At 64.7% G+C, this 15,282-nt stretch overlaps 2 protein-coding genes across 2 annotated transcripts; both read right to left on the bottom strand.

Annotated features, from left to right (window-relative positions):
* Positions 1 to 2,110: 2,110 nt before the first annotated feature.
* LOC147527724 (RNA-binding Raly-like protein) lies at positions 2,111 to 8,078 on the bottom strand. Its single transcript, XM_086620885.1, has 7 exons — positions 8,042 to 8,078; positions 5,912 to 5,990; positions 4,144 to 4,194; positions 3,734 to 3,882; positions 2,933 to 3,046; positions 2,559 to 2,716; positions 2,111 to 2,149 (listed from the first exon to the last, which is right to left on the bottom strand). Exons 1-7 carry the CDS (start codon positions 8,076 to 8,078, stop codon positions 2,111 to 2,113), a joined length of 627 nt encoding a protein of 208 aa, XP_086477011.1.
* A 2,040-nt stretch (positions 8,079 to 10,118) lies between these two features.
* LOC104377541 (C-type lectin domain family 18 member A-like) lies at positions 10,119 to 15,223 on the bottom strand. Its single transcript, XM_086620896.1, has 12 exons — positions 15,124 to 15,223; positions 14,123 to 14,214; positions 12,966 to 13,190; positions 12,720 to 12,844; positions 12,067 to 12,188; positions 11,876 to 11,983; positions 11,176 to 11,268; positions 10,931 to 11,037; positions 10,659 to 10,788; positions 10,483 to 10,579; positions 10,291 to 10,382; positions 10,119 to 10,156 (listed from the first exon to the last, which is right to left on the bottom strand). The coding sequence occupies exons 1-12, from the start codon at positions 15,221 to 15,223 to the stop codon at positions 10,119 to 10,121; spliced, it is 1,329 nt and encodes a 442-aa protein (XP_086477022.1).
* Between the last annotated feature and the right edge of the window lie 59 nt (positions 15,224 to 15,282).

Here is a 15,282-nt window from a genome sequence, read left to right on the forward strand (position 1 = left end):
GCCAGGGTGGAGCCCGTCTGGGGATGGGGTCATCTCCCAGAGCCTGGCCATGCTGCCCTTGGTGCTTCCGGAGACCCCCGGAGCCTGCCTGATCCACACCTTGTGCTCCTGGAGACACCCAAGCCAGCCCTCAAGCTGCCAGAGATCCCCTGGTGTCAGCCTGAACCAACCCGTGAGCTGCCGGAGACCCCCAGTGCCAGCCTGAACCAACCCTTGAGCTGCTGGAGACCCCCAGTGCCAGCCTGAACCAACCCTTGTGCTGCCGGAGACCCCGTTGCCAGCCTGAACCAACCCTTGAGCTGCAGGAGACCCCCAATCGCCAGCCCTCGCCAGCCCTTGTGCTGCTGGAGACCCCCAGAGCTGCCCCCACAGCTGGAGGCCCAACAGACATGCCCACAGATGCCGTAGCCTGCCTCCCCTGCACCACCGGAGTGTCCCCTGCACAGCCCCGAAACTGCCCGAGCACCCCAGAGCCTGCCTGAAGAGACCCCCCACCTTCTGTGGGTCCCTACAGGAGACGAGCAGCCTCGCCTGCCACTGGAGCCCCCCAAGAACAGCCTCCATGCTGCCTTAGTTGCTGGCACCTGCCTGCACCAGCTTCATGCTGCCAGACCCTCCCGGAGACCCCCCCTCCAAGCAGCTGCCTGCACTGCGGGACCTCACACCCCACCCTGGGGTGACACCAGTGCTGGGGCTGAGACCTGGGCAGCACCAGGCAGGAACCACGTTGTGGCACAGACTACGCATCCCCTGGACCTCCTGCCCAGGCAGCACTGCAGGGTGGCAGAGATGTGTTTTGTTGGGTGTTTTTTACAATAAATCAGTTTTTTTCTGGTGAGTCTTCTGCCTGTGTGGCTCTGCTGGGGCCTCTGCCAGCTGCGGGCAGAGGTGGAAGGATGCTCTCGTGGTGATACCAGCTGCCAGGCATTGGTGCCAGCTTCCTCCCAGCACTGCCCTCTGTCCCGCTGTCCTCTGAGGGGTGCGGGGGGAGCTGGGGGCTGCCCTGAGCTACGGTTATTCATGGGGATGGAGCAGAGAGCGGACCTGGTCCTGTCTGCCCAACGGCACCGTGCCGGGCGGGTGGGGAATATTCCGGGTAAAGGCGAAATTTAATAAATTAATGCTCCTCCTGCCTCTGGGTGGGCTGTGGGGAAGGCAGTGTCCCAGAAAGCCCCCAGAGCTGTGTCGGGCAGCACATAAAATTGGGTACAAAAATTACACGCGCGGTTAAAAACTGCATCGGAGTCGAATAACCAGAGAAAAGAAATACAAATTATTTCTCTTTCCGACACAATACACTCTTTTACCAGAGCAAAGGAGAAATACAGAACAAGTTCCTACCAGCGAGAGAAGGACGACCTGGAACAGGGGACACCGAATCGAGGGGCAACGCTGGGGAGTGCGGAGAGGGGGGGACACCGCGACTCCCTCGGGCGCAGGAGCCCCGGGAGCCGTGCTGACCGCAAACGCGATCCGTGGCCGGGAAGAGCCCGTGGTAAACCAGTGAGGGAAACCCATTTGTGAGCAGGGGCAACTGGGGACAACTGGGTTTGTCTGGCCCCCGCTGCCGGTCCTGCGGCTGGAGCTGGGCTCAGCACCACTGCTCTGTCCCAAAATCCCACTGAACGGCTCCGAAAGCTGCACTCACATCTCCTCAACCTTCCTGAGCTGATTCCCGGGGAGACAGCAGGGCAGGTTGGGATGTGACCTGGGCCAGAGGGTCCAGGATCCCCCCACAGCACCCTATGGGACCCCATAGCACCCTGGGGCTGAGGGGATGCTGGCAGGCAAGGCAGCCGGGACTTGGGATGCTCCTTCGGGATACGGTGCTTTATTTTTTTTATATTCCTCCACTCCCTCCCCCTGGCCACGTCTGCTTATCCCCAGGTCTGAAAATGGGAGGAAAAAGAAAACAAGTGCACTCAGAACACAAAACCCTTCTCTCGCTGCGGCTGGCCAGCTTCTCACCAGGGTGGGACGTGGAGCTGCCAGCGGCAGGGGATGCCCGTGCCAAGGGCGGGCACCTCGCGTCGTGCGTCGGCACTAGAGCGGGAAACCTCAAAAGAAACATGGGACACAAGACAGGAAGGGCCGTGGCATCCCGCTTCGTCTACTGGCTCCCCTCGGCATCCGATGGGAGGTTTTTCACCTGCCAGGAGAAATGCCCAGCGTCGCCGTCCCCCGATGCCGCCCCGGCAGCGGGATCAAACCCAACGCCCTGCCTGGCACAGGGACCCCTGGGGTCCCATCCCCGGCTGGGGGAAGCAGCAGCTTTGATAAAGGGTGTTTCTGCTCCAGAAGGGTTTTATTTTTGCAGCCTGTGCTGCTGGATTTGCACGTGCCCAGGGCTTTGCCACAGGGAGCTGGTTGCTGGTGCGGAGGCACGGGTGGTTGTCACCCCGGCACGCAGCCGGGACAGCTCGGGGGACCCTGATGGAGCAGCTCCTCTGCTCCGGGTATCCCCCACCAGGACCCCCACAAAATTCAGCCCGTGCAGCAAGTGGGGATGAATTTTAGGAGAGCGGAGAGGCCGGCGCAGGATGCGGCCCTCCCCTTACCGTCTCCTCCGTGTCTGTGCTCTCCTCGGCGCTGTCGATGTTGCGCAGGTCGCTGTGACCTTCGGCTCCCGTCCCCTCCGTCCCCCCCGACCCCTCTCCTGCTGGGGACGGCGACTCTGCCCCCGTCTCCACCCTCTTCTTCTCGCTCTCCTTGGACCCTGCGAGGACAGAGACAGCAGAAATTTGGGAGTCTCCGTGCAAACGGCAGCCCTGTCCTTGCCAGGGAGGGGGGAGGACGTGGGGAATTTGCCTCCCCAGCTCTGGGTGCCCAGCTCCATCCCTGCCACCCGGCTCGGGGTCCAGGTTCGCGGGCACCCGCAGGCTGCCCGACACGGACACGCAGGTGTCGGAGGGTCTCTGGCCCGGCTCCTCACCGGTGAGACGCTCTCTCCGCTGGTCCATGCGGTCCAGGCTCTCCAGCAGACTGTCCACCTGCGCCTTGATCTGGCTCAGCTCACCCTTGATGGAGTGCAGCTCTTTGGCCCCCACTGCGGGGAGATGAGCCGTTACAATCCCACCCGGCTCTGCAGCCCACCCAGAACCGGGGAGACACGCCGGCCCGGGCAGCCACTGCCAGAGCATCCTCCCCTCCAGAGCATCCTCCTTTCTGGAGCATCCTCCCCTTTGGAGCATCCTCCTCTCCAGAGCATCCTTCTTTCTGGAGCATCCTCCCCTTTGGAGCATCCTCCTCTCCAGAGCATCCTTCCCTCTGCATCATCCTCCCCTCGAGAGCATCCTCCCCTCCGGAGCATCCTCCCCTCCAGAGCATCCTCCTCTCTGGAGCATCCTCCCCTTTGGAGCATCCTCCTCTCCAGAGCATCCTTCCCTCTGCATCATCCTCCCCTCCAGAGCATCCTCCCCTCTGCATCATCCTCCCCTCCAGAGCATCCTCCCCTCTGGAGCATCCTCCCCTCTGGAGCATTCTCCCCTCAGGAGCATCCTCCTCTCCGGAGCATCCTTCCCTCTGCAGCATCCTCCACTCCGAAGCATCCTCCTCACCGGAGCATCCTCGGGGGACAAGGACAGGTCCATCGGACAGCCACCAGCCCAGCACAGTCCAGGCCGTGTCTGCTGGAGTTGGGGACTCGAGGCAACAGGGTGAGCACCGAGCGGGACCTTCAGCACCAGCACTGCTCTAACAACCCTCCTCTTCCTCCCGGCCCCATCACACTTACGCTTGGTCCGTCCCGCCGTGGAGCTGCTGCTGCTCCTCGCCCCGGGCTGGGGGCTGGGGCTGCTTTTGCTTCCCGCTCCCACGTGAGTCCGTCTGGCCTTGACCGGGATGCGGTTAATGAGGGGGGGGATCTTCTGGTACTCGTACACCCTGCAAGGGCACCAAGAACACGGCGGCGTGAAGGCCAACCTGGGAGGTCTCTCGGGGTCCCTCTGCAGTGAGGGACCCCCAAACTGGGCACTGCCCACCCCCCCACACTACCCCAGCCCCATGTACCCCAGCCCTGGGGACTGCCCAGCCCGGGGAAGCTGTGCTCTGGGATGAGGGCAACCCTGCTGAGCCTCCCTCAGAGGTGGGGGGCCGGTGCCCCGGGGACACCCCGCTTTCCGCCGTCGGCAGAGCCGCGCTCACCGGTACGGGAAGTCGTCCCTGTAGAGATCGTAGTCCGGCTCACAGGTACTGCTGTGGGAAGTGGGAGAGAGAGGACAACATGTCACCGGCCCTACGGGGCCACGGATACCACAGAGTGGCTACCTCGGGGGTGGGGGCACCCCCCAGCCTCCATCCCCAGCCCCGGCGAGCGGGAGGCACCTGGCAAGGTGCCAGGGAAGCTGCCTGGGTGGCAGCAGGAGGTGGCTGTGCCCTGGCAGGGGCTTGTCCCGGAGCCAAGTGAGGGTGTTGGGGGTGACGGAGAGACCCCCCCCAGGGTGGCAGCAGCAGCCTGTGCTCTGGGGGAGCTGCGCTTCCAGCGCCCCGACCTTAAATTTCACGGTCCCCGGCTCGCTCAGCTCCAAATTAAGAAGCGATCTGTCAATGGATCGCCTCCGACGCGGGCGGCCGACGTGCCGGTAATAAATCATGTGCCATGGAGCAGAAGCCGGGGGAAGGAGGAGGAGGAGGAGGGATGCCGAAGCTCATTTTGCTGCTCCAGCTCTTGTGGAACGTAGGATTAAGCCCAACCCAAGGGGAGGCAAAGCCGTGCTCCGAGCGTTGCGGGGAGCCGTCCCCAGCCACGCTGCCGGGACCAGGGGGGAATCAGGACAAGGTGCCCCGGGGCTCCAGGCTTTGCTGCAGATGAGGCTGTTGCCACAGGACCGATGCCGTAGCTTGGAGAGAGCTGGAAAGGGCTAATGGGCAACCTGGGCTATAAGACTCCCAGGCTTGCCCAGCCCAGAGGGCAGCTCGGAGCCCGTCATGGGGCAAAGGCACCCCCAGCCCTGCTGCCCCCCTGCCTTTTTTAAGAATAATCACCCCGCCAACTGATTGATCCCACTTGGGGATATTTTGGAAGCTTTTCGGTCCAAACTCGCTGCCTTCCAAGTTGCCATGGCTGTGACAGCGCCAGTGAGTCCTTTGCGTCGCCACCTGCCCCCTGGCACCCAGGGAGGAAGGTCACATCCTGCCTCAGGATTGTGGGATCAGGCAACCGGAGACGGGTCCCAACCCGCACACGCGGCACAGGGAAGGTGCCAGCTCCGACAGCCCGAAGGGACATGAATGCCACAGACCACCCACCCCTCCGGTGGCACTTCAAGAGACCTGGCCATGGGGTCTGGCACCCCACGAGGGTGTTCCCAGCTTGGCTCTTCCCTCCGAGCATCCCCTGGGATGAGCAGAAGCGGTGGCCACCGCGCTCCAGGGCCGAGGGGGCCAGTGGTCCCTGCACTGCCAGCGCTGCATCTTGCCAGCACCATGGCAACGGGCAGAGCAATTAGTTCAATCTCACTAACGAGAGACAGGGGACCCGCTCCGGTCCCCTCCTCACCACGCGCCCGCCGAGCCAGGGAGCCCGAAGTGCGCGGGGATGGGGACCTGCTGTTCTGCTGCCGCCAGTGCCACCATCACCATCGCCCACTGCCATTGCCAGACGTGGAGACCGCGGGGCTTTGCTCTTCTCCCGACTCCTTCAGACAGGGAATGGGGGGTCTGCACACCCCACCGGCAACGCCCACCGGGCAGCACCCAGCGAGGACTCCAGCCACCACTGGTGCCAGGCGGCAACGCGCTGAGAGCCCCATCGGGACGAGGTAGGGACATCCCAGGGACCCGTGTCCAGCATGGCAGGCCAGCAGCTGGAACAGTCAGAGGCTTCCAGGGGGAGGAAGAGGAGCCAGGCGTGGGACAGTCCCCGGCCCCCCCACACCGCGGTGCAGCCCCCACCCCACACGCTGGCACTCACTGGTACAGCCCGCTGCCGTGCTGCCGCTTCTGGCCCAGCCGGGCCCGGCTCGGCTTGACTTCCCTGGCCATGTCCAAATCTGAGGGGAGAGGGAGGAGGGGAGTGAGCAGCAGGAAGAAAAGGGGGTGCCAACACCCTACCCCAGCACCGGCTTCCCGGCGGCTCCGGCCACGCTCCTCTCCTGGCTGGATGTGTCCTGCTCCAGAGCATCCACAGGACGAGCCTGAGAGTAGCAGCTGTCTCTAGATTTAAGTTTTTGGGGAAGGATAGGAGCAGCGCAGGGCTGTGCCGGAACACCGAGTGGCTCCGGTTGTCCCTGCAGCAGCCCCGTCCCATCCCTGTGCCCAGTTCCAATTAGGCTGGCAGAAAGCACCGCTGGCAATGAGGGTAATTAACCCCCACCGCTGCGGTGAATCCACCTTCACCATCGCTCCTGCTGGGTGGTTGGGCCATTTTTCGGGGAGCCTCGAGCCGGTGGGATGCTGGCGAGCGCTGCCCAACACAAATGGGTGCCAGGGGCGGGGGAGGCCCCGCATCCAGCTGCTGCATGCTCCCGAAGGCTGCCCAGACACAGGTGATGCCAAGGCGTAGGGTGACAATGGCTCTGGATGCGGGGCTCGGCGACACCACATCGCACCTCCGCGGTGACACTCTTCACCCCTTCTTTAGGATTTCACAGTCAATGTCCATAGAAAAGCCAATGTTTGGGAGGCAAAGCACCCACCTAACACCACCGTATATTTAATTTTATAATTCCGGGGGGGCTTCGAAACCAATCTGGCCCCTGGCGTAGGAGCCGGTGGGTGAGATGTTGACTTCTCGCACACTCGCCCTTGGCCACGGTGAGCACAGATGGTCCATGGTCCACCCACTGTGGGTGCCATGGCACTGGGGAACCCTCTGGGCACATGCCAGCTCCCTGGAGAGCTCTAGACCCACCCCAGGAGCATGGACACTGGCCACGGGTCCCCTCCAGCCCCGCTTCTGAGCAAGATCTGAGGGGAAGGAAAGCGGCACTTGTTTGTTTTCCAGGCTGTCCCCTTGCAGGATGCAGTCTGCGGGCCGGCTCCGATGGCGGGGCGGGCTGCGGGCTGGGGGAAATGCTTCGCTCGCCCTGGGTGTGCCAGGGAACACTGGCACTCATTCTCAGTGGGTGCAGCCAATGTGCCCAGGGATGACCAAGCTCACTGCTCAGAGCTGGAGGCACCGTTGACATCCGGCTCTCCAGCCCATCCATAGAGACACGGAGACCTCAGCACCCCAGCCGGGGACCCCAGCCATGGGCAGGCACCCTGTCACAGGCCACCTGCACTGGAGGGGCTGTCCTGCTGGGGCAGGGGACCCGGGCCAGGGGGCTCCATCGCCCCGGGGCCATCAGCCCTGCGTCTGGGTTCCCTTCCCTGAAATGGTGTGGCAGGGAATCCCCATACGGGGTGAACATCTCTGTCCGGGGAGGTGATGGTATGGGGGGGTGATGGTATGGAGGGTGATGGTATGGGGGGCAATGGTATGGCAGGTATCCCAGTATTGGCAAGATATCCCTGGCATGGGGCATCCCACTACTGGAAGGACATCTTTTGTCCTGGAGGGGGATGGCATGGGGGCATCCCAGTATCAGGAGGAGATCTCTGTCCTTGGGGAGGGTGGGGGGGTGGATAATGGGATGGAGGGCACCCTGGAATTGGGAGGACAACCCTGTCCGGAGCAGGTGGGGGCATGCCAGTACGGGGAGGACATCCCTGTCCTGGAGGTAATGGTATGGGGAGCACCGAGCATCCCAGTACCGGGAGGACACCCCGACCCTGGGGAGGGACTGCCAGCGGGGTGGGGGCTGGCTCGGCACTGGGCGGACCTGCCTGTCCGGGGGCAGGAACCGGTCCAAGGGGGCAGAAGGCACCGGCACCGGGAGCCGGCCCTGCCCGGGGTGGGAGGCTACGGGGACGCGGCGGGGAACAGCAGCCAAGGCCAGCTGCCAGGGGGCACCCCTGCCCGGGCAGGGCTGCCGGTGCCGGACAAACACCCCGGTACCGGAGCATCTACTAGGGGGTGGGAGGGTTTGTGGGAAGAGGACCCATCCCGGGGGGACAACCGGGAGGGGGGCTGGAGGGCCGGATCCGGCTCGGTACTCACATCTCCAGCCCGCGTCCCCGCTGCCGAAGAGCGTCATCCCCCCGCAGCCCCGGCGGCACCGGCAGCCCCGGCCCCGCAGCCCCCGCGGCCCCGCTCCGGCCCGAGCGCGCCGCCACCGGGCCCGACCACTGCCGGGGGGGGGGAACGGGCACGGACGGAGCGCGGACCGCACCACCGCGGCACGGCGGGGGGGTGATGGTGATCCCGCCCCGCCCCGCCCCCGGAGCCGCCCCGCTTTGTCGCGACATCGCGGCCGGTCCCTGCCCGCGCGCGGCTGTGGTGGACCTTCCTCAGCCTCCGTCCTCCATCCTCATCCTCATCCTCATCTTCATCCTCCATCCTCATCCTCCATCCTCATCCTCATCCTCATCCTCATCTTCATCCTCCATCCTCATCCTCATCCTCATCCTCATCCTCATCCTCATCTTCATCCTCCATCCTCATCCTCATCCTCATCCTCATCTTCATCCTCCATCCTCATCCTCATCCTCATCCTCATCTTCATCCTCCATCCTCATCCTCATCCTCATCTTCATCCTCCATCCTCATCCTCCATCCTCATCCTCATCCTCATCCTCATGCTCCATCCTCCATCCTTATCCTCATCCTCCATCCCTATCCTCATCCTCATTCTCATCCTCCATCCTTATCCTCATCCTCATCCTCCATCCTCATCCTCCATCCTCATCCTCCATCCTTCATCTCCAGCCTCCATCCTCATGCCCCATCTGCATCTTCATCCTCATCTCCTTCCCCCATCCTCTCTCCATCCCCATCCTTCATCTTCATCCTCCATCCTCATCCTCCATCCACATCCTTCATCCCCATCCTCATCCTCTATCCTTATCCTCATCCCCATCCCATCTCCATCCTCATGCCCATCCCCATGCTCATCCTCACTCCCATCCTTCATCCCCATCCTCATCCTTCATCCCCATCCTCCATCCCCATCCTCATCCTTCATCCCCATCCTCATCCTCCCTGCCCTCCTTCCCCCATCTCCTGCCTCCAGACCCATCGGACCCTTCTGCCCCAGCTGACGGCTCAGTCGCACCCCGGCTTTGCCCAGCTCGCCCCAGATCTGGGATCCAGCCTTGCCAGCGCTGACGCAGCTCCTGCCTTCCCTCCGCGGAGCTGGGGCCACCGCGTGACCAGGGCCGGGGACCTCCTCACTGCCACCCCAGCAGCCGAGGGAGGCGACCCCCCCCCCGGGGAGGGTCCCTGCAGGGTGCCAGCACGGGGACAGCAGTGACGTGTCCCCTCCAGAGGCACCCAACACCCACCGGTGCTGGTGGCACGGGCGTGCGCCCAGCACGTGGCGTGCTGTGACTTGGGACCATCCTGGGGCTGGAAGAAGTGACTCTTGGTTAACGTCACCTCATCCAGAACATCTCCGGGGCGCTGGAGACACGAGCTCGGCCAGGAGTCAGCCTGGTTCCAGCTCCTCGCACCCCAGCACCCGCTGCATGGAGCTTGAGGTACCACCCGGCACGGGCAGGACACGTGCCATGGCAGAGAGAGTGTGATGGGTCTGGGGGGTGAAGAGGAGACAAACGGCTCTTCCAGAGGGCAAGAGGGTCTTTATTAACCACCTGGTGGATGGCGAGGAACCGGGTGATGGTGAGGAACTGGGTGACGGTGAGGAACTCATGGTGTTCCCAGCCAGGTCGGGGCAATGGCTTGGAGCTGAGTTCAGCCCTTGCCCCGAGCCATGCCAAGGTCTGCACCCCCCCAAATCCTCCTCGTCACATCAGCACCACGGCCCGGACACAGCCCGGCTGCCCATTTAGGAGGAGGACGCTGTCGGATGGTGACAGAGAAAGGTGAGGGGCAGAAGATGACGCTGTTTTGGGGATGCTGACGTAGAGTGTGAGCTCTTCTCGACACATCCCAGCGCCATGGGTGCCCTCAGCCTCCCATCCCTTGTGTGGAGGGGTCCTCCTGTGCCATGGTCCCAGCTCTGAGTGGCACCGAGGTCCTCCTGAGCCACGGTCAGGGCTTGGCACAGCACCGAGGTCCTTCTGAGCCACGGGCTTGGCACAGCAGCCAGCGCTGGCCGGTGCCCGCGGCTGCCGGCTCAGGGGTCCTGCTGCCACAGGGAGATGTGCTCCTGGGCTGTGATGGGATGCAGAGTCAGTGCCCCCCACACCAGGAAGGACCCAAAGGCCTGGCACAGAGCCAGCAGAGCCAGGGACTGGCACCACCAGGGCTCAGCATCGCCCCAGGATGGTGCCCAACCGCTCACTCACCGAACTGGCAGATGTACCGGTTCCGGGTCTTACAGCGCTGGTCGTTCCAGTTGAAGGCGGCCAACGCTTGCATCTCCACACAGTTGCCAAATCTGTGGCCCGGCCGGAGGGTGGCAAAGCCAGTCAGTGTGGTGGCACGGCGGTCACACCACACATGGGTCGGGTCTCCTCCGCATCCAACCAGGCACTTACCCCTGATTGTCCGGCTGCCCGAAAGCGAAGCTGGTGAAGGAGGACGGCTCGCCTGTGTCCCAGCGGAAGGCAGCCTTGGACGTCTTGTAGGTGAGACCTGGGGGGAGCCGCGAACGCAGTGGCACGTCCGCCCGCACCCCTGGGCACCACACGTCCTGCCCGCCGCTGCCACTCACCGATCCAGAAGTTCCCAGTCTCAAAATCAGTGTCTGTCACCCTGTTACCGCTCTCCAAATGGCCGAGGTAGAAAGCCAGGATGTCCTGGACCTTCTGGGTCCTGATCTGGGCCAGCATTGCCCCTTTCTCCTGCGGGGAAGGCTCCGAGTCAGCCCTGCAGACATGGTGCAGCCCCTTGCCAGCCGGCGGAGAGACGCAGGGCTGGGGGTTAGGAGCACCGGGGGGCATTTTTCAGGTGCAAAAGGACACCCGGAGCATCCTGGGGCCTCACCTGGCACTTTATTTTGGCACCGTAGTAGGTGTCAGCCTCGGGGGACACCATGAAGCAGTCGCCATCTATCCTCACGTCGCAGGCGTGGAAGGGGAACCGGATCCTGGCTGGGGGCACAGGCAGGAGCAGGTGGGTGCCCGTGCCGGCAGAGCCAGGCCCACCGCAGCACCCTGAGCACCCGCTACGGGAGGTCCCTGCCCACAACGCAGATCCCTGAAGGTGCCAGCCCCCTGGGACAGACTCACCGCCGCACTCAGCACCGCCATAGCCCGGGTGGCAGAGGCAGGAGCATTCCTCCTTCCGGAACTTCCCGTGGAGGCACTGCCCGCTGCATCTCACTGTGGGCAAGGTGCTGTGTGAGCTGGCAGGGGCTCCGAGACCCCTGCCCACCCCAGCAGAGCTTGTGCTGCACAGTGGGCGCGGCACTGAGCTGCCCAGGCTGCACTGGCTGTGTGCACATGGGCATGGAGCTGACCGTGACCAGCACATGGATGTGCTGCACTGCTGTGTGCATGCGGGCACCATGCTGAGCACGGACACTGCACCAGGTGTGCCCATGCATCCACCACACCAACACTGCACATGCACGCATCGCACCGACACTGCACACGCATGCACTGCACCAGCCATGCACATGGATGCGCTGCACCAACACTGCACATGCATGCACTGCACCAGCCATGCACATGGATGCACCACATCGACACTGCACATGTGTGCACTGCACCGACACTGCACATACATGCACTGCACTGTCCATGCACACACACGCAGCGCACTGACCCTACACATGTATGTGCTGCACCGTCCATGCACACGCATGCACTGCACCCACTCTGTGCATGCCCACACTGTGCTAGCCACGCACTTGCGTGCACCACAGCAGCCTTGCACATGCCTGCCTAGAGGCGAGGGCAGGCCGGGGTGGCACGGTGCCCCTCTCACCTTGGCAGTACCTGCCCGTGTAGCCGGTGGGACAGGCGCACTGGCAGCTGCTCATGTCGAGGCGCCCGCCGTTCCTGCAGCTCATGCGACAGGGGTTCCTGGGCACCTCTGGGCGCAGCAGGGAGGGCACGGGCGTCAAGGGCCACGGCACGGCCGGGGGCCAGCCGGGGCCGGGGGACCGGGGCACTCACCGCAGAGCCCGCCGCCGTGGTCCCAGGACTTGAAGCAGCCGGAGAGGCCGGCGGTGCAGAGGGAGCACCAGGGCCCCTGCTTGTAGGGCAGGACGGGGGTCCCGGCCACCTCCCAGTTGCCCCTGTCCCCGCAGGCAGCTGGAGGCGGCCGCCCCGCCCGGCCCGGCTCGCTGCCCCGCCCACACGGACAAGCCCCACCCCTTTCTGCCGCTAAGCCCCGCCCACATGACCAAGCCCCACCCCTTTCTGCCGCGAAGCCCCGCCCACATGGCCAAACCACACCCCTTTCCGCCACGAAGCTCCGCCCACATGGCCAAGCCCCACCCCTTTCTGCCACGAAGCCCCGCCCCCAGCCTCGCCCACACTGGCCAGCCCCATCCGCTCCCGCAGCGGAGCCCCGCCCCCTTCCAGCGCGCGTCCCCGCCCACCACCCCAAGCCCCACCCACCCCAGCACAAGGCCACGCCCACAGCCCCAGCTCCCACCCACCGCCGGGACAAGGCCCCGCCCCCACCCCGCCTCCCCATAGGCCAGCCCCGGACACACCCTCGTGGAGACCCCGCCCACCCGGGGGAGGGGCTTATCCTAGCTCCGCCCACTCGTGCCGAGGCCCCGCCCCTTCCCGCTCAGGCCCCGCCCCCGGCAGCCCCTTACCCCGGGGAGTAGGCGCAGGCGAACGCCTCGCTGGGGCCGGGGCCGTGGCCGTGGCCGTGGCCGTGGCCGTGGCCGGCGCAGAGGTGGCGGCCGCAGCCCAGCCGCCCCGCCGTGGCCCACACCAGCTGCAAGACAGCGTGTCACCCCCGTCCCCGGACCTTCGGACCCCCCGGAGCGCCCCCCCACCCCCAACAAGTGTCCCCCCGGAGCGCCCCCCAAGTGCCCCCCGGAACCCCCTGTGCCCACCTGGGTGTAATGGTGGCAGGTGGCGTTACTGGCGCAGCGCCCTGTGCCGTGGTCGTAGCGGCGGCCCTCGGAGAACCAGCGCTCCAGCACGGCCCCGAAGCCCCCGGTGCCCGCTGGCACCAAGGCCTCGCTCCAGCCCAGCTGCGGGGCCGGCGGCGGAGCGGGACCCTCCAGGCAGGCGGCCACCCGTGCCCCCGCCAGACGCGCCAGCTCCTCGCTCCACTCCTGCGGGGGTACGGCCAGCACCGTGAGCCACCCGAGGGTGCTGGGACAGCCCCCCCAGCGGGATGCTGGGGACAGCGGGAACTGCCCGGGGAGTGCTTGGGGACCGCCATGGGGGTCAGCGCAGGGGATGACTTGGGGGGCATCGAGCGCGATGCTGCAAGGGACCCCTTGGTGTGTGCAGGTGCAGGGTGATGGAGGGACATCGCAGGACATGGGAGACTCCATAAGGGTCTGTCCCAAAGGGGCTTTGGACAAGGGTGTGTAGTGACAGGACAAGCGGCAATGGCTTTAAACTGAAAGAGGGCAGATTTAGATGAGATCCAAGGAAGAAATTCTTCGCTCTGAGGGTGGCGAGGCACTGGCACAGGTTGCCCAGAGAAGCTGTGGCTGCCCCATCCCTGGAAGTGTTCAAGGCCAGGTTGGATGAGGCTTTGAGCAACCTGGTGTAGTGGAAGGTGTCCCTGCCCATGGCAGGGGGGTTGGAACTGGATGATCTTGGAGGTCCCTTCCAACCCTAACCATTCCATGATTCTATGACCAGCCCTGCCCTTGGTGTGTGCATGTGTGGGTGACGGAGTGACATCAAGGGCCATCATGGGACATGGGGGACCCCACAACGGTCTCTCGCCAAGGGACCAGCTCTGCCCTCAGTTTTTGTATGTCTTGGTGATGGAGGGACCTTGAGGGCCACCACGGGACATGGAGGACCCCACAAGGGTCTTTCCCCAAGGGACCAGCCCTGCGCCTGGTGCCCACTGGGTCTGGCAGTGCTGGTGGCCCCACGCCAGCCAGCTCTTCTGCTTCGTTATCTTATTAACAAACATACTGTGCGGCACCCATGGGCTTCACCCCTCCCTGGGCATGGGGTGGGAGGTGGATGGGGCAGGTAAAGATGGGGGTGACAGGACATGATGGGGGGGGGGGGGGCTCACCAGCTTCTGCATGTTGGCAGCGGGGGGGTCCACTTTGCTCCTCAACTTGTTGTGCAGTGAAAGCACCAGGAAGGTCTCCTTCACGCTGAGAGCTGGGGTGGGGGAGGGACAGCAGGAGATGGGGCCAAGGGGGCTGTGGGGTGCAAGTGCCTTTCCCGTATCCCCAGCTGGGGCCGGACCCCGTGGGCCCCTGAAGGGTCTGCCCGCAGCCGGGGATACGGGAAAGGCACCCGGGTCTCCATGGAGACTCGAAGGGAGAGAAGAAAGCACTTTTGGACTGGGAGCACAAAAGAGGCAGGGGACTTGAGGAAGAAGGGGGGGGGGTCCAGCCCGCTGAGCCCCCGTCTCACATGGGTGGGCTGAGACCACCAGGAATGTACCGCTCCCCCCCCTGCCCCAGCTCCAGCATCTCTCCTGCCAGCACCCAGACCCCACCGGGCTGGACCCGTCGCTAACCTTCATCACCAGCCCCAGGACTACCCCCCCAGCCCCATCCCATCACCAGCCCCATTCCATCATCAGCCCCAGACTCCCCCCAGCCCCATCCCATCACCATCTCTAACCCATCTCCAGCTCCAGAACCCCCCCAGCACCATCCCATCACCAGCTTCAACCCATCCCCAGTCCCAGAACCCCCCAAGACCCCTCCCATTACCAGCCCCATCCCATCACCAGCTCCAGCCCATCATCAGTCCCAGAATCCCCCCAGCTCCATCCCATCACCAGCCCCATTCCACCACCAGCCCCAGAACCCCTCCAGCCTCTTCCGATTCCCAGATCCCCGCAGCTCCATCCCACCACCAGCCCCCCTCCCCCCCGCTCAGCCCCCTCCCATCCCCAGCCCCCATCACCCACCCAGACCCCCCTTACCATCACCCACCCAGCCCCCTGCCTGACTGGCCTGGCCCCAGGGGATGGTGCTCAGAGTACCTCCCCCCAAACCAGCTGCCCCCCAGCCTTGATGCCAGCAGCAACCCCCCCCCAGCCCCTCTCCTTGTTACCTCCCGGATCCAGCATAGCCAACTTCTCCGGAGCGTCCAACCTCGTCTCACCCACCCTCCACTCCAGGAGGTTGCAAACCAGCAGCACTAAGAGCTTCATGCAGCTGGTGGCCGGAGATGGGGGCCACCAGCCTCCCATGGCTCCGGAGAGAGGACTGG

The sequence above is a fragment of the Tauraco erythrolophus genome, chromosome 15 (assembly GCF_009769465.1).
Source record: "Tauraco erythrolophus isolate bTauEry1 chromosome 15, bTauEry1.pri, whole genome shotgun sequence".
Classification (NCBI taxonomy): domain Eukaryota; kingdom Metazoa; phylum Chordata; class Aves; order Musophagiformes; family Musophagidae; genus Tauraco; species Tauraco erythrolophus.